This window comes from Ruditapes philippinarum, unplaced genomic scaffold (assembly GCF_026571515.1).
Source record: "Ruditapes philippinarum isolate M1 unplaced genomic scaffold, ASM2657151v2 ctg3000_1_1_1_1, whole genome shotgun sequence".
Classification (NCBI taxonomy): domain Eukaryota; kingdom Metazoa; phylum Mollusca; class Bivalvia; order Venerida; family Veneridae; genus Ruditapes; species Ruditapes philippinarum.
Window position 1 is genome coordinate 169,082 of NW_026854231.1, and position 26,117 is coordinate 195,198.

At 32.3% G+C, this 26,117-nt stretch overlaps 1 protein-coding gene across 2 annotated transcripts; it reads left to right on the forward strand.

Annotated features, from left to right (window-relative positions):
* Positions 1 to 25,699, forward strand: LOC132739498 (adenosine 3'-phospho 5'-phosphosulfate transporter 2-like). Of its 2 annotated transcripts, none has more exons than XM_060727212.1 (10): positions 1 to 112; positions 6,679 to 6,929; positions 7,347 to 7,468; positions 8,239 to 8,393; positions 12,763 to 12,870; positions 16,882 to 16,979; positions 17,785 to 17,877; positions 19,141 to 19,252; positions 21,134 to 21,203; positions 21,994 to 25,699. In XM_060727212.1, the coding sequence occupies exons 2-10, from the start codon at positions 6,705 to 6,707 to the stop codon at positions 22,160 to 22,162; spliced, it is 1,152 nt and encodes a 383-aa protein (XP_060583195.1). In that variant the 5' UTR covers positions 1 to 112; positions 6,679 to 6,704; the 3' UTR covers positions 22,163 to 25,699. The 2 variants fall into 2 exon arrangements, with proteins under 2 accessions (XP_060583195.1, XP_060583197.1); XM_060727214.1 differs by lacking the exon at positions 1 to 112 and adding an exon at positions 5,431 to 5,659.
* Positions 25,700 to 26,117: the final 418 nt, after the last annotated feature.

A 26,117-nucleotide genomic window follows, 5' to 3' on the forward strand; every position in this document is an offset into this window, starting at 1 on the left:
CCCAAGAAAGAAGGGGAGATCACTGCGTTAGACTGGGAACCAGGCTGCAGCAGCCACTGTATTGAAATTGGTTTACGTGTTCTCATTTTTCAAAAGAAAGGCTTTAATAACTGTTAGTATGCATTCAATTCATATTCTGCACCAACGTATTTTATAACAAAATGAATAATTCGTTTTAACATCGACTGAAATGATAATGTTACATTATTCGACCGGCCAGTATTCACCCCGCTGATGATTCGTCCCATAACTTTTCGCCCATTTTATGACGATTCGCCCCGCTTTATAGTTAACGTATTTTGATTCATTCTGCCTTGGCATGTACGGAAGTTATCAGTTCCTCCAGAAAGTGTACCCATCTTGTACTGGTTGAACTGTGCTCTGGTAAGCCTATATGAATTATGATAATATGAAATTAGGCATAGCCTATGAACGGGGAATTAAGTCAGTTAAAAAATCATTTATTTTTCCATTTTAAATGTGTCATTCGGTATTTCATGCACCACTTCCGATTCACTCGGAACACTCAATGATTATTATCAATCCGAAAAGTTGCGATTGCCGTTATTGGAATATCTCACATTTTATCATTGAGTTACATTGAAAATGGCGGCGCCCAACTAGAACTGACACTGAAAATTTCATTGATAGGTATGGAATTCTATATATTTTTCAATTGATTTTTATTTGATTTCCTTTTAAATATACACGTGTAGTCTATAGCTGGGCAAGCCAAAGCCCGGGCCCGCTTCGTGGTCCCGGCCTTTGACTTCCCCGTATTATGGGTTCTATTCACGAATTCGAAAACCTAGCTAAACGCCGTTTTCCGGTACTTTCTGTACATAGCTCTGGGGAATTCACATAATGGAGTGTAATAACGAACTTGAGGTGTTTTTGGACTTTTTTCATTAAAGTGAAATAATTCAAATATTTCTTTGTTAGAAAACAATTAAATATCATTTTATGAATAATTGCATACAAAAAATAAAGTAAATACACAAGTTTTCGCAGAAAATAACCTTATTTATTATGGAAGATTCCACTACGGCTGTTTTTATTTGATTGATTTTCATTATAAACAATTTTATTTTTTGAAAAATTTGCAATAGATATTAAAGGAATATTGATAAATTTCAAATACATTAATTTTTTTCACCTTAAACGGTAAAATAATGATAAAAAATAGAAATATCATGTAACTGTGTTATGTACTTCATTTGGTGTAATTCCCAAGAGCTAAATCCGCAAGGTACCGCCAGGGCCAAAACACCAATTTTGGGGAAGGGGCCTCAGCCTTTTTCTTGGGGAAAAAAATTCGTGATTTTGGCATACTTTGGGAAAAGGGGTTGCAAATTTAACACAAACTTTTAACAAGTTTTTCAAAATAGACAAGCAAAAAGCACTGGGCAATACAAATATGGCAGTAAAAAACCTTAATTCAACCCCATCATTTAATTTTTTCTAAATTCTATGGGAAATTTTAAAAGACTGGGGAATTTTGAGGACCAAACTGGGGAAAAAAAGAGGCTAGTTTGGTTAGGGAAGCAGCCTATATTCGGCCTCTACAAAGAAGGGTTTTTAGGCCCTGACCAGAAAACGGTGTTTAGCTAGGTTTTAGAAAAGGTCAATGTAGCCAAACAATTGACAGTTCCGAACTAGCAGACAACAGGTTATTCTTATCAGTATAATTGCAAATAAAGATAATAGGTTGCGTGTCTCACTGTATGAATTATATGTAAAATGGTCACCGTCTGACTTGTTGTAGGTTTGAAGGTAAATTGAAATGCCTTAAGTAGTGTCAAACGAATCGATGTGTTGAAATATATACTGAGATGAAGCTAAAGATCACAAGCTTTTCATTGGTTTAATAAATTTTAAAATCGGACATTAAATGGCCCCAAACTAGTTGTTTAAAAGGGGATAAATTTGTATTGTTTTAACTTTTACCATGAGAGATATCAATTTTACTCGAAGATAGGGAAACATAAACAACTGGTATTTTTTCACATGATATACCTTGGTTATTTAGAGACTGTCAATGGGTGTATTGTACGCTTTCGGGCTTTTTATTAAAACATGGCACAACTGTATGACAAGGAACATAACCAATTGGTTTACATGTGTCTAGAGTTAGAGCCCCTTCTTCTGTTCTTCACTTTATAACTTATTTAGGAAGTACCCAAACTTTTGTGTAATTTTAACTTTTATATTTATATCAAGAAGTAAAGTGCCATGCATTGTTACTGCATGAGGTACTCCTGTTCATACAAGGGATGCAATAATAAAACAACAGTAGGAATGTCCAAAACTACAAAATATATATTAACTAACACACTTGAAATAAATTGTATTTAATCAATTTAATGTCATGTTATTTTATATCACATTTTTTAGAGAAAATTTTTTTTTTCCTATTAAGTCATATATACATGTAGTTTCACTGTGTGTATCCGTATCAGTACTCTCTTTTCTAAATCTACATAAACGGTACTTTTTTTGTGTGACATAACATGATATGAAATAATATTTTTTTAGTTTATTGTGGAGTTGACATTATTGAAAAAAAAAAACATTACAAAAAAGACATAGCTAAAACATTCTAGTCTACTGTGGTATACTTCTTTTTCCACACAAGGCCATCCTTAAAAAAATGTTTGTTTGCAGTAATGCGACCGACTCACAAAATTTGCCCCTACTCAAAATTTTTTTTCATGGTCTGGATAAAAAAAAAAATTTTTGAATCAGAAAATTATGCCTTGTGCTTTGTGTTTGTACTTTTAAAGGTTAATAGAAGAAATAAAATATAGGTCTTATTAAATTAGAATTCAGTTATCAATTTATTAATTGTTACCAGATTATCAAAGCATTTATTTTCCAGCATTTTGAAATTCCATGTTTATTTGGGAGTACAGTTCAATAAAAAAAAAAAAATCTACCTACCTACCCACCTTGAGAATTCTGGGGCGGGTTACTGCAAACAAACCTTTTTTTAAGGATGGCCCAACTTACCACCTTTAAAGCAGCATGCCTCAAGATGAGCAAAAATATTTTGATAAATTCAAACTAAAATAAATGTATCCTAAGAGTTAAGGAAAAGTAGAAAGATTCAAGATTCAAGTAATAATTTAGATGTAATGGGCAATTAATGTTGTTTTTTTCATTATGTGTAACTATATTTATACTGTGTTACTAACGCAGTAAGGGCAATTTTTGCATATTTTGACAACCTTTTGTAATTAACATGGGTTGTATGTGCCATTGGTAATCTAATGTATAAATTGGCTTTTGCTTTCTTTTGGTTAATATACAATATTATGCTATTAATTACATTTTCAAAATTTTCATGAAAATAAGCATTAATCTGGAGGCGTGCTGCTTTAATATGTTCACTGGATTGCTGTCCATCCTTGATTTGTTTTCGGCAAAGAATGATCTGTGCATGTACAAAGAGGCTACCATATCTATAGATTTTGCACCTTGATTGATTGATTAATTGATTTTCTTTAGACTGGGGGGTCAAGGATAACCTACGAAAGTGCAAGCACTTATTTCCAGTAGGGTCCTTACCTCACCAGTACTTATAGTATAATACGTATTATTATAGACGTTTAAATATAAAAAAATTTTAAAACAGCTTTTTGATATATATGATCAGTACATGACTGCTGGGATTGACAAATATACATTTTATTAGCTCACCTGTCACAAATTTAAGTGACAGGGTGAGCTTTTGTGATCGCTTTTCGTCCGGCGTCCGGCCGTCTGTAAACTTTTACTTTAAATGACATCTCCTCATAAACCACTAAGCCAATTTCATCCAAACTTCACAGGAATGTTCCTTTGGTGGTCACCTTTAAAAATTGTTCAAAGAATTTAATTCCATGCAGAACTCTGGTTGCCATGGCAACCGAAAGAAAAAACTTTAAATATCTTCTTTTAAAAAACCCAAAGAGCTAGAGCTTAGATATTTGGCATGAAACATCTTCTAGTAAGTGTCTACCAAGTATGTTCAAATAAAAGCCCTGGGGTCAAAATTGGCCCCGCCCCAGGGGGTCATTGATTTTCCCAATATGCATATAGTATAAACTTAAAAAATCTTCTTTTAAAGAACCCAAAGAGCTAGAGCTAAGATATTTAGCATGAAACATCTTCTAATGAGTGTCTACAAAGTTTGTTCAAATAAAAGCCCTGGGGTCAAAATTGGCCCCACCCTGGGGGTCATTGATTTTCCTTATATGTGTATACTTCGCGGTCGTCCGTCCGTCTGTCTGTCCGTCCGCACTCACAGGAGAGTAATTTTGTGGCTAGAGGGACAATAGGTAACTGTTCTTTCTCTTTGATGTCATTCATTCCGTAATGCTTTTATGTGGCTATTTTCTTTTGTGTGGCTAAAAAGAACAATAGAGAGAACAATAGAGTAGCCACATAATTACTCTCCTGTTAGAACTTCCGTCTGTCTGTCCATCACAAAACTTGTCCGGACTACTCCTCATAAACTACTGGTGCAATTTCATCCAAACTTTACAGGAATGATCAGTACCAAGTCTAGTTGTGCATATTGTCAGCATTTTCCGGTTCAATGATTTTTGTCAGAGTTATGGCCCTTTAATAATTTTAATTTTAAAAGTTTGTCCGGACTACTTCTCTTATACCACTTATGCAATTTCAATGAAACTTTACAGGATTGATCTGTAGCTCAAGTCCTTGCGCATATTGCACGGGTTTTCCCGTTGAATGATTTTTGGCAGAGTTATGGCCCTTCAATAAAAAGGTGTTTTTTCTGTGTGTGCCAGATACACAAAAGCTTGTCCGGACTAACTCCTCATAAACTACTGGTGCAAATTCATCCAAACTGTACAGGAATGATCAGTACCAAGTCTAGTTGTGCATATTGTCAGCATTTTCCGGTTCAATGATTTTTGTCAGAGTTATGGCCCTTAAATAATTTTTATTTTTTAAAGTTTGTCCGGACTACTTTCTTATACCACTAATACAATTTCAATGAAACTTTACATGATTGATCTGTAGCTCAAGTCCTTGCACATATTGCACGGGTTTTCCGGTTGAATGATTTTTGGCCGAGTTATGGCCCTTTGAAAAAAGGTGTTTTTTTCTGTGTGTTGCCAGATACACAAAAGCTTGTCCGGACTACTCCTCATAAACTACTGGTGCAATTTTATCCAAACTTTACAGGAATGATCAGTACCAAGTCTAGTTGTGCACTGTCCGTCTGTCTGTCCGTCTGTCACAAAACTTGTCCCAACATGAAATTGGCCATCATGAGGCGACACATGTGATCACTGATCGCTCTTGTTATTATGTATATACAGTAAGTGGAAAATGAACTTCAAAATGTTTTTATTTTTAGTGGTTGAAAAGTTTATTTTTAGTGGTTGTAATGAAGTTTCCAATGTTTTCAAAACTTTATTACAAGTAAAAAAAGATCTTATAAGTATTCATGAATATTGACATAAAAAAAAACAGTTTGAATTCATTTGTTGCTACTGATAATAAAATCTGAAAGTTTAAACTTTTTTAGTATACTTTTATTTTTCAGCTTATACAAATAGCAGACAGTCATTTATTGACAAGAACAAATTGTCAAGATTTTTCAAGATTTTATTATTCACTCAAAACACAATACAATTGTTAATATGAGGTAAATAACAAATTACAAATGTTTACGAGGTAAATAGTATGTAACTCGCGCATCTCACAATATTCTTTTAACATAGACAGAAGGAAATTTAACATTCACACAAAATAAAAGTTAAACAAATTTTTTTAAATATATTTATCAAAATTTAACATAATATTTAGGTTAATATTTTTCTAAGACTATTTTTATAAACATGTAAAGTTTTTTTTATTTAATTTGAGAGAGGTCAGTGTTCATTAATTCATCCAACTTTCTCACTGTATTTATTTAGTATGTTTTTTTTATAATTTCCCTTTTCTTTATTATGAAAATAGCATAAAATATATTAAATATTTTTCGCCTTTTGCAAATAGCGCTTGCGCTTTTCTGATTTAATGACCAGGTTGTGATACTAATCTAACTTGAGTCTTTGATCCTTTTTAAGTATATTTCAAAAATAGCAACATAGGTTTACTAGTAACTGTCTACCTGTACATTAGTTATCTTTAACCTTTACGCTGCCAGAGGGTTATTTATGTATTGATCACCTATTTGCCAGAAGTGAGAAGATTTTCTAAGAAATTACTTTATTATAAATTAATATTATTATGATTATTTATTATTAGTATTATAATAATTATAAATGTTTCCAAATCTGCTAGTATAATAATAATTATTGGCGATGGTATAATTATCTATATATTTATTATGATGATTATTATTATTATTATAATTATTATTATTATTATAGAAACAGCAAAAGCCGTCCATATGGCAAATACGCCGAAAATAATAGGGACGGCATATGCCGTCCCTATGGCAGTGAAAGGGTTAATAAAAAGTTAAATTTTTATTTTTATTAGGAGAGGGGAGTTTAATAGGAATTTTACGGTACTTTAAAATTATATGACTTACAGATAAATGTTAAATTATTGTAGCCTTTGGCAATATGTAGTTATTTGCATATTCTTACAAGTTTTGTTAAATTGGTGAATTAAATATTTATTAGTGTTACTAATAATATGTGTTTCATTTTGCAGGTTGATTTTTATCATTTGCATAAAGTATGTCAAGGGACTCCAAAAAGCTTAGAACAGAAAGTCACCTACGACAGATTCTTGGATTAAGGGACATTACCTACATTGAAATGGGAGATAATTTAGAAACAGTTGACAAGAAAAAGGAAATGAAAATATTTTTTGTGGATTTAACTTATTTTTCAAGTACTGCACAATTTTTGATACTGTGTTCAGCGACATTTTTCTTTTATCTCATCTATGGATATTTTCAGGTAATACTGTGCTTTGATGTTTAATTGATTACTATCCTTCGCCATTCCCTTCTTTGAAATACAGAAAATGTCAATGTTATTTTTTTGCAAACTCACAGTGTTCAGAATAGGAATCCTAATTCACAAAAGGGTTCAGAAAGTAATGTTATTATTATTACATCTCACAAAGATATCAAAACAATTTTGCTCGGCACAACATTTTCCGATATTATGGGGTTTGTATCATTAATCGTTAAGAAAGCAAATTCACATTCTCTCCTATTTTGTACATTAGATTATTAACATGCTTCATTCAAGTGGTTTTTTCATAAGGGGGTGGATTACCTATTCAAAGAAGTTTGCTTGTTTTGCTACGAAATACTGAGAATAGTTGAGCAAGTTGTCCTACTAGCAGCTCTTGTCTTATATATATTCCAGGAATTAATATTCAGACTTGAGGAGTTTCGCCCACATGGCTGGTATCTGACGCTTGTACAGTTTTTTTGTTATACTTGTTTTGGTCTCATAGAAATGGTTGCTACGGGAGATCGTTCAAGAAAGTAAGTGATAGTTTTATAAATGCTTAAATTTAATGTCTTTTTTGGCAGTAAAACAGTTCATTCCAACTAAATTGTATCACACTGATTTATTACTAAGGAGGATATTGAAATGACCTAAAATTTTTGTTTAAGTGTATACCCGTAAGTGGTTTCATAGTTGGAAGTGATTATATAGGTGGAAGTGGTTACATAGCATTGTAGGTGGCTATTGGAACTGACTAGTAAATGAATAGCAGCTGGAAACTTTATACTGTAAATGGATAGAACTTATTCAGGAGGAGGACAGTATGTAAGAATTATATCTCTCGAAGGTGTAGATTTAGAGTTATTGCCCTTTGTAATTTTTCATACTTAATTTTTGTGCAGGGCATAATAATGAGAAAGATATATGTTCATTCCTAGTAATCCTGGACATTCTAAATGGGTTCAATAAATTTGATAGATTTTTTCCATGAAAGTTGATTTTTAAAGATGGTCTTTTTTAGTATTGAGCAACACCATCACAGAGCATCATATTAAAGGGTATTAAGCTAAATTTAATGAAATTTTTTTATAGAACTAATAAATAGTAAAATTATGTTGTTTCTATAATCTAATGGTCAATTCCCAAAAAAGTTTTAACATAGAATGGCTCTGCATTTTAACACACATGAATATTGTATGTAAACAGAATAAAATGTTTCAGAACATAATATTACGCTACTATTTCAAGTAAACAGAATAAATTTTCTCAACTATAAAGCACTAAAATTAAATTGTTTTAATTTCAGGATTCCTTTGAAAATGTATTGTTTACTAGCATTTCTGACTGTAGCTACAATGGGTCTTTCCAACACGTCAGTTGGATATCTCAACTACCCTACCCAGGTTATATTTAAGTGTTGTAAACTTATACCAGTTATGATTGGTGGTGTTTTGATTCAAGGTATGATATGTTTTTAATGCATATTTTATTGTTCATCACTGTATTTTGAAGAGATGATGTATCAAGTTTAATAACAATTTCTTAAAAAAGTAATGCATTGGATTATGCATTATTTTATTTGCCAAGAAAATTTAAAGTTAACTTCAAATACAAGAGAGATAATCCAGAAATACATGGAATTAAGCCTTAGATTTAATAATATTTAGTATTTATTAATAATATTAAGTTACAGTACTGGCCACGCGAAACCCGCAAAAGTCGCGTTATGCCGCGAGTGTAGTCTATGTCGCGACGGGACACTTCGCGGTAAAACATCGCCGCGTGCAAGTTCGCCGAATTTCGTGGCGGGTCACGAAAAATCGCCGCGATGAATCGCCGTAATTTACGGCGAATCTTCAGCAATAATTGTATTAGAAAGTACTACTTGGTCCTTAATTCCCGTGGTCTTTAATTTTGAAAACTTTAAAAAAATCTTGTAAACGTCTTGTATATTTATAAATATTTAGCATTTGAACATGTACAGCGTATACATTTTGTATATTAAAACAAAGCAATCAGGTGCTGGTGAAAATTAGTTAACAATAAAACGAGATAGAAATTACAAAAGGTAATTGGTACTACATCAAAGAACGCACGATAAACAAATTGTCCAATTGTTATTTTGAATAATAATACAAATGTAATTAAAATCCATTGTTTACTTTCGCACATATTCTATTTTTTAGAACAATGCAAAGCGACATTTAGCACCGATTCACAGATGTAACTAATTATTACGTCTAATACGCTAATTATGATTGTTTTGAAAATTGTAAAAGTTTTATCACTTAAATTGACATTCTTTACCTTCAATTTCACGTGTAAAAAATGCCAGGTGCATGAGTAGCAAGATGCAAATCAGATTTTTTTTTATTCCCGCCAAATCAGCCAGGGCATTTGACCCAAAAAATTCCCTCGAAAACAAAAATAAAATCGGAGTTAAATCACACATTTAATATGTAAAGTAACGAGTGATCATTCATGAGGGCATTCTGTGCATAAAATTAGGGTGTTACTATTTAAAGTATTTACATAAATAGCGACCAACCAGGGAAGGATATTTTCCTTACGTCACGCAGTACTGCATGCGCGCGGCAATTAAGTTGAATTAACTAATAATAGCACGTATCAAATTAAGGTGTGAAACGGGATTAAATTTTTTTTTTTCAAATTAATGAATATTTGTAAAGCATTTATATGGTCACTAGTTTACCATGTGGTAATTTTAATGTGCTTTGGGGTACATGTTTCGTTTGTTTTATGACTGACGACACTGATTAAATACTATATAAGCCCATGCAATAAAACATTTCTGGTAGAAGCGTGGTCATAAAATTGACCGGAAAAAAATATCCTTTCATATGCATTATTGGTTTTGATAGCAGACACAAGTATTGCACAATATCTTCAAGATCATTAAAATGTAAATAAAATATCACAATCAAAATGCACTTACGATTAATATGTCAATAATTGACACAATCAATATCCAACATTTTTTTTTACTTGAGCAATAATTAAACATGTGTAATCATTCCTTGACAAAAAGAAATGACAGTTTTTTTTCTGATATAAAAAAGAGGTGAAAGTCAATCGAGTGTCGGCATTTCTTTGATGATTCGGCAACAACTACAGGTGTGTAAACATCAAAGATTCTTCAGAAGAGCCGACCAGTCATTTGTTCAGAGGGTCATTTCGTGTGTAAATTTTGTATTCATTATTTAACAATGGGAAACATTATATTCCTTTTATTTATGGATGCTTCTTTTTGCGCGAGTGTTTTTGTGTCTTTTAGCGCTATGGAATTTCAACAATCGGCGATAATTTTCGGTAACTAACAATTAAATATTTTAACATTTTTAAAACAGGGGTGCAAATATCCGCCATTCAGAAATTATAGCAGACAAATCTTGCGTGTGTTATTTTTTACAAACGTGTAATAAATTGAGTAATGATCACCCGAGAGAACGAAATGTCCCGGTGATCCACTACATTTAGAAATGAACAAGTTAATGTCGTATCAATTATGCATCTTTTTATGTAACTAAATATCTTTTTACACATATATTATATTTATATCTCTACTTTAACTCAATATGTACCCCCCCCCCTAAAAATAGTTTTACACGTGTACATGCACACTATTTACCTGCAGATGGAGCCGCATACTTGTACTGCGTCGCATTTATACTTGAGGTCATGATTCCGCCATTCACGGAAAGTTTTTTAACGGTGTTATTTGATTTCCGGCCGTGGTTATTTATATTTGCTGTTGGCATCAAAGATAAATAGAGAAAGGGCATTTTAGCAAATTACAAGATTTTCTTGATACAACTTCATGTAGATCTACTAATTAATTTTCGTACTTGTACATGTATAATCTGGTTTCAAGTTCACAGACTACACTTATAAATAGATCTACATTTATTATATAAATGAACATGTATTATTCCCCGCGAATCGCGGCAAATGTTCACGGCAAAATCGCCGCGAGTTGAATTCGCGGCGATTGTCTCAAGTTGCCGCGAATTCGCTCGCGTTATAAAGCATGAGAGTTCGCCGCGAATACGCGAATTGTGCGGGTTTCGCGTGTCCAGTACTGTATCTATTGTAAACACTAGAAAACAGAAATTTAAGAAATTTTATAGATGATGACATGCACAACAACCTGTGTCTTCTTAGAGGGTGATCCAACTGTTCGAAAATTATCTGTACCACTAAAATTCTGTGTGAGACCATCAGGGTACTTCAAATCTCTTTAAGCTGCACCAACCACTTTGGATTCATCATGTGATAAAGTTATCCAGCTAAGGTCTTCTTCCACCAGTAAAACTGGAAAGTCGCCGTACATGTATGTGCTATACTGTGTTGTTGTGATGTCAAACCCAACAACCCCCTCCCAAAAGAAAACCCCCCAAAAAATAACAACAAAAATACATCAAAAACATAAAAATTTTGATGTAAAAAGTCATTTTATTTTATGCTTTTCAGTGGATTACTGATTTATCCGTGAAAATTATATTTGGTAATTTCACAGTGAAAATTATCAAAATATAATTTCACTCTTTTCAATGACGAAACTACTTTTTTAAGATTTTCCCCTTGTGGTACCTCAATTTTATTTTTGCTGACAATTCTGACAATGTCAGGCTGTTTAAAGAAAAAGCAAAACTGAAATTGATAAATAACTTAAATGTCAAAAGTAATAAAAAGAAGAAAACTTACTTCTATTCATTCAAATTCATGAAATTCCAATCACCAAATTTCGTTTTTTTGTTTCATTTTGACAGTCTCAAAAATACATTCCTTCCCCATGCAAAACTGCTCTTGATGACATTTGGGCATATTAAAGTATCCTACGAGCAATAACTGCCGTATGCTTTATGAAAAATTGAAAGCATTGACAGCCATAACTCGAAGAATAAGTTAAATCAACCCAGCGTTCTTGAGCAGGTTTCCAAGTTTTCCATTTTCCTAGCTCCTTTCTGAATGTTTTCACATCTGTCAACACTTATTTTTTGTCTGTTACAATCCTCAAATAAGTTTTCTTTCTTTTAAGAATGTGTATGACTAACAAATCCAAATTATATCCCTCTGAATCTTACACAATTATTTTCCTCCCATGAAATACACAACTTTAAAAAATGGCTGCCGCTTACAATTTACAAAGCCAGGTCTAATATAAATTCGCACTAAGTAACAGAAATATGGATGGATGGTTGGACTTCTTTCTCCTACAAGAATTGTTTGTTTTTTATTATCAAAACAAGCGATCATTCATATTTTTTAATAAAATTAATAAATATCACCGTCATTTAATGTTGATTGGCGGACTTATTTTTCAGCTCAAGACTTCTTTTTTTTTAATGAGAAATTCCGAATAAATGGGGGCTCTCAATGGGGGAAACAGTTTTAATATTAAGTTAAAATTATGGAAATTTCGTTTTAACTTGTTTTTAAGCATAAAATAAAAAGAAAAATTTGTCTGTTTGTTGTGTAAGATGTAATTTTATTTCATCTCGTGAACTTTAAAAACAGTATTCTCACTCGTGGCTTCGCCACTCGTGAGAATACTGTTTTTAAAGCCCACTCGATGAAATAAAATTTCATCTTACACACAAACAAACAAATATCCTCTATATAATTGATTGCAAAACTACAGTAACTTATATGAAATTAAGACTTACAACAGTTTTGCTGTTGACCCTTGATATGTCAATAAATTAAGCAATACACATAAACAGCACTGAGGATTGTGTATAGTTAATAGTTATAGTGATTTAAATAACTTTGTTTAACTTTTAATAATGTTTACTAAAATATATTTCAGGAAAGAAATACTCACCGTTAGATGTAACAGCCATGTTGATGATGGTTGTTGGTTTAATACTATTTACGTTGGCTGATAACAGTGTCTCTCCATCCTTTAATACTTATGGTTTGTCAAATTCTTATTACATTTATTTACAGTTTATTTTTTATTCTTTGTCACAATTTTATATGACAAACAGAGTTAATTGAAGTATGCTCCCTTTTGACTTTACTGCATGTTTTTGTTGAATTAAATTGGCACAATTAAAGGTAATTATTATTTGTTTCAAACCAGATCACATCTTAATACTATTACCTATCCATTTTTTCTTTACAAATTCTCTTTAGATACCAAAATATATCTTGTTTCAATCTATTCGAGCCTATTTTTATCAGAGAAATTTGTAAGGCCATAAATTTAATGAACAAGAGGGCCATGATGGCCCTGAGGTCGCTCACCTGTATATAGGCCCCCGAAGCGGGGCCAGTTTAAACCCTAGGGCTTTTATTTGAACAAACTTGGAATTAAGACACCCATTAGAAGATGTTTCATGATGTTAAGTTTCCCCCCCCCCCCCCCGGCAGAGTTAATTTTAACCCAAGGGCTTTTATTTCAGGGCTCACGCTGTCGGTCGCCATAGTCGCCATTTGCGATTATTTTATAAGATTGGCGATTATTTTTGCATTTTGGCTACAAATCCTGGCGATTATTTTTTACTTCCAACAGTGTTTATAAAAGGTGTAAAAATCGATAAAGAATGCAGTAGACCTAATTAACAACAGCGGGGTGCGATTTAATTGAGTGACAACTTTTTACCGGTCACGTGCTGTTTACTATATTGCCCGAGGTGTTAAAATACATGTGAAATGTATAATTGTATAAGTACTTTAAAGATATTGTCCAGCATTTGTAATAGCCATCAAATATCCGTCAATTAGCCACAAAAATCGTTTTAAAATTGATAAACTGGATATTGACTTACCCAAAATTTACCGTGAATTGAAGTAATTGTAAATTTTGATTTTTTTTCTGTTTTGAGCCACTTGACTAAATCGCCAGTGAAAAACAATGGTAAAATATTTAAAAAGTATTAACTTCCAAACAACTATTTGCACAACAACCAAAATTGTGAATATTAATTCTTCAGAAAACAGGAAAAATCTGATTGTCACATATTTTCGCAACACCGATAATTTTGATATTTATTCAAAGGTGAAATAAGCTATGTTTTGTTTAAAAATCTTTACTACTATGGCAGAAAAATTGTATTACATTGGTGATGATGATATTTTTCAGTAAATTATTCAGAAAAAAGACTGCATTCTGTGAATGAGTTTGCAAACTTGTGTTATTTCTATTAGGCTAATATGACCTAGATCTACTCCAGTTCTGTGTGAACAGTGGTTATAGCTGACAAAATTTGATTAGAACAAACAAAAGAAGTTGTCTGATAACAACATTATGTAAAGTTATAATGAATCTTTAATATTATTGTTATACAGTAATTATACTAATTATAACGTTTTTATTCTGTTCTATAATAACAATTAAAGTTGTGGTTCTAAAAAAAGGTAGTTATCAATATACACAAATGTATCAGTTTATTTGAGAATCCTTATAAAACTGAAAAAGTTTTATATAAATGTAATGTTTATTCAATCAAGTGCTTATGTTGTTTATCGCTAAATCGTGAATAGTCTGCTGAACTTTTGGCTATTATTTTTTTAAGTTGAAAATATTGGCTATTATTTTATTTGAGCCAGTGTGAGCCCTGTATTTGAACAAACTTGGTAGACACCCATAAGATGTTTCATGCTAAACAACTAAGCTCTAGCTCATTGGGTTTTTTAAAAGAAGATTTTTTTAAGTTTTTACTATACTATACACATATAGTTAAAAACAATGACACCCCTTGGGCGGGGCCAGTTTTGACCCCAGCAGGGCTTTTATTTGAACAAACTTTGTAGACACTTATTAGAAGATGTTTTATGCTTAATATCTAAACTCTAGCTATTTGGGTTTTTTCAAAGAAGATTTTTTAAGTTTATGCTATACACATATAAGGAAATCAATGACCCCCGGGGTTGTGCCAATTTTTACCCCAGGGCTTTAATTTGAACAAACTTTGTAGACACTCACTAGAAGATGTTTCATGCTTAATATCTAAACTCTAGCTATTTGGGATTTTTTCAAAGAAGGTTTTTTAAGTTTTTGCTATACACATACAGTCAAACGTGTATTAAGCGACCGGGCAAGGGAAACACCAAAAACGGTCGCTTAATGAAACTGTCTCTTAAGACAGTCAGCATGATATAAAAGTCAAAATTTATAAATGACATCTTTTTTATTCGATGGGATTGTTTTTCAACTTCATTTTAATTTAACTGTTGAATAATAAGTACGCTCCGATAATCTAAACGGATGCAAATGTAAAAATAACGTTCTGATATTTATTGACAAAACAGTTTTGATCCATTACGTACATGTTTGACATTTTTTCCAGAATTTTTTAACTTCTCCGTTGTTTTTCCTTGTCTCCAACACGAAAACCCTATTAGTGAAGATGTTTTCTGTTGTGCATTTTTTCATTTGAAATAAACAAACTACATCTATTTGTTACGATTAATTTAATGGCTGATCAAGTTCAAGGTCAATTCAGTGCAGTCTAAATGTCAACAAGCGAAGCCCATACACCATCTCAGTATGGGCGGAGCGTTGCATTGTTTATCCGATATTACTGGATAATACACGTCACGCGTATACTTAACTTCATTTGCATACGCTAAAACGGTATGGGAAATAGAGTTTTTCACACGTTTATTGTTGTGTTTTGATTGCTGACCCTTGTGACATAACGAGGTGGCGTTCTCTAAAAACACAATTACTTGACAGGTAAAAGTGGTCGTTTAATGAAAAGATTGATGTCAATTAGGTGACTAATTAGCGGTTGCTGGTCGCGTTGAGCAAAAGTCGCTTAATACATTAAAGATATAGAGAGAAAATGATCGGGGGGAATTTAAAGTGGTCGTTTAAGACAAAAGTCGCTTAATACACGTGGTCGCATGGGCAAGTTAGACTGTATTAGGAAAATCAATGATCCCCGAGGCGGGGCCAATTTTGACCCCAGGGCTTTTATTTGAACAAACTTAGTAGACACCCTTTAGAACATGTTTCATGCTAAATATCTTAGCTCTAGCTCTTTGGGTTCTTTAAAAGAAGATTTGTTAAGTTTTTACTATATGCATATAGGGAAAATCAATGACCCCCTGGGGCGGGGCCAATTTTGACCCCAGGGCTTTTATTTGAACAAACTTGGTAGACACTCATTAGAAGATGTTTCATGCCAAGTATCTAAGCTCTAGCTCTTTGGGTTCTTTAAAAGAAGATTTTTCAAGTTTTTACTATATGCATATAGGGAAAATCAATGACCCCCTGGGGCGGGGCCAATTTTGCCCCTAGGGCTTTTATTTGAACAAACTTGGTAGACACTTATTAGAAGATGTTTTATGCCAAATATCTAAGCTCTAGCTCTTTGGGTTCTTTAAAAGAAGATTTTTTAAGTTTTTACTATATGCATATAGGGAAAATCAATGACCCCCTGGGGCGGGGCCAATTTTGACCCCAGGGCTTTTATTTGAACAAACTTGGTAGACACTCATTAGAAGATTTTCATGCCAAATATCTAAGCTCTAGCTCTTTGGGTTTTTTAAAAGAAAATATTTAAAGTTTTTTCTTTCGGTTGCCATGGCAACCAGAGTTCTGCATAGAATTAAATTCTTTGAACAATTTTTAAAGGTGACCACCAAAGGAACATTCCTGTGAAGTTTGGATGAAATTGGCTTAGTAGTTTATGAGGAGATGTCATTTGAAGCAAAAGTTTACAGATGGATGACGGCCGGACGCCGGACGAAAAGCGATCACAAAAGCTCACCCTGTCACTTTGTGACAGGTGAGCTAAAAAATTGCTAGGGGCAATTTATTGTTTCCCTGAGCAAAAAACTTTACACTCATTGCTGAGTACTGGTTGATTCCAGAAATTAATTCAAATGTATGTCTATGAGCTTATAGCTTCCTACAGAATCAAACTACGTTGTAAAATAAATTCTGTGTGAACCAAATTGTTCTGGTTATTTACAGGTGTAATACTAATAACTCTAGCCCTATGTGCTGATGGACTTATTGGAAATTTTCAAGAAAAAACACTAAAGCAATATTCTGCAGGAAATTCAGAAATGGTAATGTTTTTACCAGAAAAATCTCTATAACTTTATTTCAATGATGATGATATTTTAAAGTTTTAGCTCATCTGAGCACTAAGTGCTAAGCTTATGCGATTGTATAAATTGTCTGTCTCTCGGCATCCATCTTCCATTATTATCAACTGTTTCTTTATACAATAGCTTCTGTGGATGCTGATTCAGAAATGAACCGCGCCATGACAAAACCAACATAGTGCGTTTGCAACCAGCATGGATCCAGACCAGCCTGCGCATCTGCACAGTCTGATCAGGATCCATGCTGTTCGCTTACAAACCCTATTACAAGTAGAGAAACTGATAGCGAACAGCGTGGATCCTGATCAGACTGCACAGATGCGCATGCTGGTCTGTATCTATGCTGGTCGCCAACCCACTATATTGGTTTTGTCATGACAGGCTCGCTCAAATTATGTTGGATTAGTAGTCTGTCACTTGTGGAGAAATTGGTAACTACTTGTTAGTTACTAATATCCTGGAAAGCTGGTCAGGGGGACCAACTGTCAAGATGTGACCAAGAAAAAACAAAAAAAAACATTTAAAAAGTGTTAAAATCAAAACAAATAAAGTCATAGGAGTTGTTTAAACGAAATCTTTTAAAATCTTCTACTTACAAACTAGAATGCCTAGAGCTTAATATGATATTTTAAGTTCAAGCGTGCTTTAAGAAATAAAGAAGCTGTCAAATGACATTGACAGAGACTTTTTTTGTCATATTATGAAAATTAACATACTAGTGGATAGTAAGCTTTGTGATAAAGATTATTTAAATACTATTTTTCAGGTATTTTACTCCTATTCACTGGGATTGTTGTATATATTTATTGGTATCCTATTACTTGGTGATTTTGTCTCTGCATTCAAAGTGTGTCAAGAGGTAAGTCAAATCTTTACATTGTTTTATTTTGATAAGAAGCTTTCTATTTTTAGCACATCAAATTACAAAATACTCATATAAAAGCTTTTGTGATATTCACATTGAAAGTTACACTGGTGTAGGTTTGATCCAAAATGTTTTAATACAGCATCTCCTAGACAACATGCCATATATGGTAGACTTCAGTTAATAACCAAACTTCACAGAAATGGTCCCGGTGGTAGTGGTTTTGGTAGTTTTCATTCCGGATCACAGCAGTAAGCGACATTGAATTTACCAGAGCACAGTTCAGCCACCATATCATTACAGGGCAGGCTGTCGAGCAGTTTACCAGTGCTAGTTGCCTTGGCTTTTGCAAGGAACTGATAACTTCTGTACATGCCAAAGCTGAGGAACAGTGCCAATGACCATTGAAATTATATCATGATCAGTCACAACGAATGTGACCTGCCGGTCCAGAAATCCAACCAGGATCGCCAGATTCACAGTCCAACATTATTCCTATAGAGCTAACCAGGTGGACTCATGGTCCCCCCGGTGTTGCTCTCTACAACTATTTTAATATTTCCAGTCTGATGCACAAGTTGGTAACAGATATTTGTTGGATATTGGAATGCAACATTGTTATTTAAATATTTGGAAAAGGAAAATGAGATGTGCTACATGAAATCTTGCCAATGGCTTCCTGAAAAAGAAACAAAAAAAAAAAACATTTAGGTTTTACATCTGCTAAATGGCACTCTAATGCTAATAAGTACCTTATTCTCTAATAAACAAACTGAGGGCCTTAATATTAAAAAGCATCTAAATTCTAGCAATAAACGACTAACTTATTGGTTTTTTGTGTCGCCTTGAAAAGGCGACATATAGGGGTTACATTTGTCGGCGGTGTCGGTGTCGGCATCCCCTAAAGCTTGTCCGGAGCATAACTCAGTCACTATAAGTCTGATTGACTTTAAACTTGGTATGCATGCTTCTTTCAATAACCCGAAGTGCAGTGCACAAGGACTGCTGCTCTGCACTTCCTAATTTTTGAGTTAAAGTCCTTTGTTAGTTTTCATATTTCATTTTTGTCCTGGTCATTTCTCCTAAACTATACTGTTCACAAGGCGACACATCCGACTTGCGGAGTTCTAGTTTTAATTTTTAATTGTCAAAAGTGGCGCTGGGTGTTTATTAGGGTTTAATGGTAAATTTCATATAGTGGTTACTTTCTTTGATAAACAATCATATGTCAATTATTTTACTATTATTTTGTTTCAGTACCCCATGCAGACATATGGCTATGGTCTGATATTTTCTCTTTCTGGATATATAGGGTTATATATTGTGCTTACTCTAGTCAAATCATTTGGTGCTCTGATAGCAGTCACAGGTAAAGTTTAAGGACGTTTTCGGGAGTTTTCATATAGACATATAGGCAAAATTAAAACTGTTCAATAGAATTTCTTTAAACTTGGCATGTTGCTAGAATATGATAAAAGAAACATTTTAAGCGAGAAAAAAAATTTGGGGTCACCTTTCTCGTTTCTGAGTTATCTGCCCCTGAATCAGAATTTTCTACTTATTTGAGGTCAATTCAAGGGCAGATAACGTATACATACTTAAATGAATTCTTGTTTTTTCTTCTGAATTATATTTTTCTTTTTACTGTTGAGTATGATACATAATAACATACAATTCCTTATATCATTTCTGTTAATTTTTTAAGAAAAATATGCACAGGTTTAAAGAAGAAGTGGAAGAAAAATTATCCACTCTAAATCCCATTTTGAAATTTTGCATATGGACTAAAACGAAGGTAAGCTTCATGAAAATAAGAAAAAACAATGTATTGTTTTTTTTTCATTGCAAATTATCTGCCCTTGAATTTAACGAAAAAGTCCAATTCAAGGGCAGATAACTCGAAAATAAGAATGGTAACCCCAATTTTTTTCCGCTTAAAATGTTTCTGTTATTATAGTCTAACAACATGCCAATTTTTAAGAAGTTCTATTGAACAGTTTTAATTTTGCCTATATGTCTATATGAAAACTCTGAAAACGTCCTTAAGTACATTTATCAAAGATTTTCTAATAACAAAATTTTGACCATTCTTAGATTATATGTAGGGTAGGAATGGATTTGTTGAAACTATCTAGTTAGCCTGTCCCAAAAAAGGTGGTGGTTCTACATGTGTGCTTGGTACTCCAATTAATAATGTTCTTCATATATTCAATTAAATGTTTATTTCACCTAAGCACAACACTCTCAATGTCAGCAATTGTGACCAGAATGTGTTTCTGACACAACATTTCTAAAACTAAGTGACAAAATATGATGAAACTTGCCTAAGATGCTCCTTACAGAAAGCTTTACCAAAATTGTTATCAAGTTAGCTTACAAAATGTCACTAGTTTAAATTCAGTGCCATCTTGTGCTCTAGGTAATGCACAAAAGGGCACCTGAAGTTTTTCTCCACCAGTAAAACTGAAAAGTTACCATATGGCCTATACAGTGTTGTTGTGACTTAGAAATAGGAGTTACTTAAACCCATTGCCACATGAGCATTTTGTGAAAAACGGCTGTTTTCATTGAAAAGTCTCACGTTACAAGTTCAAATTGCTATAAAACTATTAAAACTGCTTCAATACTAATCAAACTTGGCACAAATGTTGACTGAACCATTGCCTCTGTAACAACATACTCAGTTTTTAATTTCCTGTTATCATGGCAACGAGGGGACATCTCAAAAAGCCAAAAACTCTTATTTTGTGTTGATTTTTTTCCATCAAAATTGATTTCAAAATGCTGCAACTTCTCAATGGATTGAGATAGAGTCAAAGACTTTTCAGCAATGGTTACACATTACCATATGATCGACCTGGGGTCATTTTTAGCCCTTCAATCCCCCAAATAGAAGGGGGCACATCCCCCTTCTGGCAACCCCTTGATGTATCTTTTGGATAGGGGGCGGCACCGAAAAAGTGGTCACTTTTTTAAACAACATTTCTCAAACAAAAACAAGTGTTGGGGGCCTAAATAAGGCATTTTTTCACCATTTGAGACAACAAAGGGGAGGGGGGGGGCGTGAAAAAAGGTGTAAAAAGGAGTGTTTATCTGGTAATGGGTTAAGATACTCATAATCAGTCATCAAAATTGGCACCAGCCTGACAGTGGTAAATTTATTTCTGGGCTAGTGAAAATTTCACAGCTACATTACACTACAAATTAAGAATTTATAAATGAATCTAATTGATATTTTTCTGTTTTTCAGTGACCACATGCCGGAAGGCTGTTACCATTATTTTATCTTTCCTGTTTTTTACAAAGCCATTTACATATCAGTAAGTCTGATTTTCATATTTTAGTTTTATATTTTAGAAATGTAATGCTTTAATTGATTGCTGTTAGAAAATTAAATGCTTATTATTGTTAATAATTCATTTTATAGGCCCAAAAAAGAAAGTATTTTGTGGATATTATTCAGTTAAAAGACAAGTTCATTGATAACTTCAGTTAAAAGACAACTTCATTGATAACTTCAGTTAAAAGACAACTTCATTGATAACTTTAGATAAAAGACAACTTCAGTGGTTACTTTAGTTAAAAGACAACTTCATTGATATCTTTAGTTAAAAGACAACTTCAGTGGTTACTTTAGTTAAAAGACAACTTCATTGATATCTTTAGTTAAAAGACAACTTCAGTGGTTACTTCAGTTAAAAGACAACTTCATTGATAACTTTAGATAAAAGACAACTTCAGTGGTTACTTTAGTTAAAAGACAACTTCATTGATAACTTTAGATAAAAGACAACTTCAGTGGTTACTTTAGTTAAAAGACAACTTCATTGATATCTTTAGTTAAAACACAACTTCAGTGGTTACTTTAGTTAAAAGACAACTTCATTGATAACTTTAGTTAAAAGACAATTTCATTCATAACTTTAGTTAAATCACAACTTCAGCTATAACTTTAGTTAAAAGACAACTTCATTGATAACTTCAGTTAAAAGACAACTTCATTGATAACTTCAGTTAAAAGACAACTTCGTAGATAACTTTAGTTAAAAGACAACTTCATTGATAATGGTTCTAATAATATATAATTTATATTATGTATCTTTGTTTTAGGTATGTATGGTCAGGACTTATAGTTGTGCTTGGAATATACCTAAATGTCTATAGTAAGAACAAGGCATCATGGGATATCACTTTAACACAGTGGTATTGGTGTATACGACAGAAACTCGGCTTACAGAGAAATTATCCCATCACCAGTATAACCAGCACTATTGTGTAACATGTAGTATACATGTACATAAAGGTTACCTCAAGTTGGTTTTACCTTACAAATTTTGACCGTATAGACATAATTTGTGAAGAAACAATTTTTTTAGTGAATTTTAAGTATTTCTATTTTATTGAGGGAAAATTTGCATAACTAAGCAAATGGATTATGTATTTTTTTAGAAATTTTAAAGTTCTGTTGTATTACATTGAGATTATATTTTTTGAGGCTTATTTAGCCTAAAAAGTGCAAATATATTTTTTGTTATTTTAAGTTTTGATGTCTCGTTATAGTTTCTAAAATGTTACTTAATGTTCATAGAGCTGAGCCATCCTTTGTGTCTTTTACATTTGGGCAATTAATACAGTTATAATGATTTAGTATTTTGCATGGAAGTCAAAATACTACTATATATATATTTTGCTAATTTTATCACACAAGTTTCACATTTAGTTCTATCTTTTCAGGTGATAAGCATCTTACATGTTTTAATTCCACATTTTTAATGTTAATAATTAAGTGTTTTCATAATGGCCTTGTTATTGGGCTGAAGAATGTCAAATAAGCAAGAGGCCAAAGGCGGAAACACATGGTTTGCTATTTCTACAGAAATTAAAATGTTCTGAGGCTTAATGTGCCTTTAAAGACACAACAGATGGCTTAGCTGTCATGAAAAGATGAATGCAACTGTGATATTAATGTACACTATTGTATTTGTGAACCAGTCTGGTTACTTTGTAAAATTTGTAGAAAATATTAAAATGGTTAAGCATTTGTTACTCGATAAATAAGTTATTATACAATCCAAATGTAATATAGTATGGTTATAATTTGTATTGGTCAAAGTTTAGGATTTACTTTCAGATAGATGTAGATTAGAAAAAAGGGCAAGGGAATATATGGTGTTATTTTCTTCACATTTTTCACATAATATACTGGTAGTTATTGTGCAGATTTTAGACTGTACAATAAAGCTTTTAGAAAAGTAAAAAAGTTTTGAGAATTATGCAAAGGTTATTATGTAAAACTAAATTGTTAACTACAGCATTAAAAGTTTAAACAGAACTAAAGGTAACATGAACAAAATATATGTATCAGTGGAAGAAAAAGGTGTTTACTCAGGGTCCTAATAATATTACTTAAAGTGACATTATAATGCTCATATTTTCATAGTCAAGTTGGGCTGAATTGACTTTTTATTTCAAAAGATTGACTGTTACAATGGTGTTTGACCAATAGTTTATTTTGGAAAATATTTAGGATAAAATTTAAAATCTGCCTAAAATATAAAAAAGACTGCCCCACTCTTTTTATAAACTTACTGTTTCAGATAAGATCTAAGTATAGGTTAGAGTGCATATTGAGTGTTCTTCGTAAATAAGAAAGCTAAAAAGGAGCGGAGCTTGCGAAGCGACTGTAGCTTTCTTATTTTCGAGGAACATCCAATATGCACTCTAACCGGCTTAGTGCTCCGCCCACTTGCGTTTTATAATATAAAACGTCCAGTTTATATAAAATCTGTTCTATTAAGATTTGTAACCTGAAAATTTGAAAAATCCTTGTCGGTGATTGGCTTAAAAAAATTGGCGAGCACTAATTGATATTTACAGACATTCTGTTTCATCTGGGGATTATTTATTGTTTATGTGAAGTAAATTATTAAATTTAAAGGAATAATGGCAATATAAAAACTTATTTTTACTTTCACCTGTTCACTCACTGTATACCCTTGAATGGGCATAGTGTCACTTTAATAATGTTAAAATACTAACACAAAATGCATGTGGTAAAAATTTAAAAAAAAAAACTTTGCCAAAACACATCACTATCTTTAGCACTTAACATGTCATCATTATGGTGAGCACTTAACACATCATCATTGTCCTGAGTGTTCAACACCTTATCACCATTTTGAGCGCTTTTCACGTCATCACTATCATGAATACATAACACATCATCATCGTCCTAATTAACACACCATCACTATCATGAACACGTAACATAACATCATCCTAATTATTTAACATGCCATCACTATCATGAACACAACATCATTGTCCAGAGTATCAAACGCGTAGATATTCAGAGACTTTATCACATCTTATCATGATGACCACTAATGACATTATCATCAGCTGAGCAACGCCATGTCATCATTTTATATTCATATTTTATTGATCCACAACTTCCAACACTTCAACAACGAATCTCTTTTTGTTTTATGATTGTTCTGAACTGAATAGTCCTAAATTTTGTGTGAAATATTAACATAACTAATCTATATCTATGATAGAGACATTCTGTGTAACAATTTTATAGAGATTCCACCAAACGTTTACAGAAGCAACATAATTTAACTTCAGTGAGAATAAAAAAAGGATTGAAGCACCACACTTAATACCATATTGCGGTATATACGAGACAAGGGGCTTGAATGATTAAATGCTAATAAAGTCTTGCCTTTGCACCCAACGAAATGAACTTTAAAGCATCTTATCAATCTCTTCACACCAATTTATGTATGATAATGAATGAAATATGTAAGAATTACCGAAAAAATATCAATATTTGTCTATTTTGTGATCATGATTTCTGCAAGTGTCTACTGAAGAGGTATTGCTCCAATCCTGTATTGAGTTTTATCAATTTTACTTAGTATTTATGAATGTTATAAAAATAATGCGTTAGATTAACTTTATTTGGTTATACACTTTAAGAGATTAAAACTTGTTATCACATGTATTGATTTTAAAAATAGTCTTGAATTAGCATGGAATATATTATTTAAAAAAAAACCTAATTGACTAAGATGAAAATGATAGATGGCCTTTATTAAGATCCTTAATAAATTAAAAACTTCACTTTCAATTGATATTGAGTAATTCTCTTCATGACAATTTTAATATATGTTTTTGCATATTACATATACTTATATAATTAATGAAAATTGAAATGCAAACTGAAACTACTTTATATTGTAGCTGTTGTTGGTATTATTATTTTTAATTATGCGCAATACGTAAATTTATAATTACTATGATTAATTTAATACTAGCGTCAGTCGGATAATTGAATGAAAATATATTAGCTTAATATTAAAGTAGATATTTGTTGAATTTTTGTTTGTACAAAATAAATTTCAAATTTTGTATAGATCTACAAGTACATTTGTATTTTTATTTTATTTTTTTTAAATCGTTGTTATTCTTTGTCTTTGTTATACATGTAGTTAAATCAGAAGGCGGTACTGAAAATTAGTTTACATGTTCTCTTTTTTGTGTAAACATTGTTGCCTTCTCTAAATAAAGATTTTATTATTATTATATATAAATTAGTTTTGTACATATGTTTTAACTTATGATATGAACAATAATAGAATGTATAGTGTAATATGATGGTTTGATTATAAGAATATGATGTATGTAAGATATATAATGTTGGGTTTAAGGGTGATGACCCTGACCATCTCGTACCCTTTACGGAGGCGAATAAACGAGGGTATCCAATTGGGGCCTGAAACTTGAAAAATAAAGTGTTATTCTAAATCAATGTGACTAATGTAGTTGATTCTTTGACTCACAAAAATGAGGGATGGAAGCCTTTTGAGTTATTTTACTCCAACATAACATCTATCTCCAACTCAAAAACCATCCTACCTGTTAGAAACTAGTAACAAAATCTAAATTTACTGAGCTTAGATATTTTCATGTACCATCAATTTGTGGTCCTTGAAAAGTTATATTTAAGTCATGCCCCTGGGGTCAACCTTGCCCTAGGGTCTCTTAGTTGATACTGACTTATAAGAAAGCACATTCAAGTCTTGTTGAAAACTACAATGAAGCATTTCCTAGCAGAGCTCTACAAATATTTTATGATTTATGCAGTTGTGAACAAAAATTACGCTACCAGTGTTATGTAATTACTTACTACTTTGATGAAGTAGCAATGAATCTGGGATGAGCAATCT

What these genes read in the sequence shown, in the direction of transcription:
- LOC132739498 (XM_060727212.1), top strand. Translation starts at nt 6,705, where the DNA reads ATGTCAAGGGACTCCAAAAAGCTTAGAACAGAAAGTCACCTACGACAG. An exon ending in TCATCTATGGATATTTTCAG is followed by an intron (nt 6,930 to 7,346) that starts GTAATACTGTGC and finishes TATATATTCCAG; the next exon opens with GAATTAATATTCAGACTTGA. An exon ending in TGGTGGTGTTTTGATTCAAG is followed by an intron (nt 8,394 to 12,762) that starts GTATGATATGTT and finishes AATATATTTCAG; the next exon opens with GAAAGAAATACTCACCGTTA.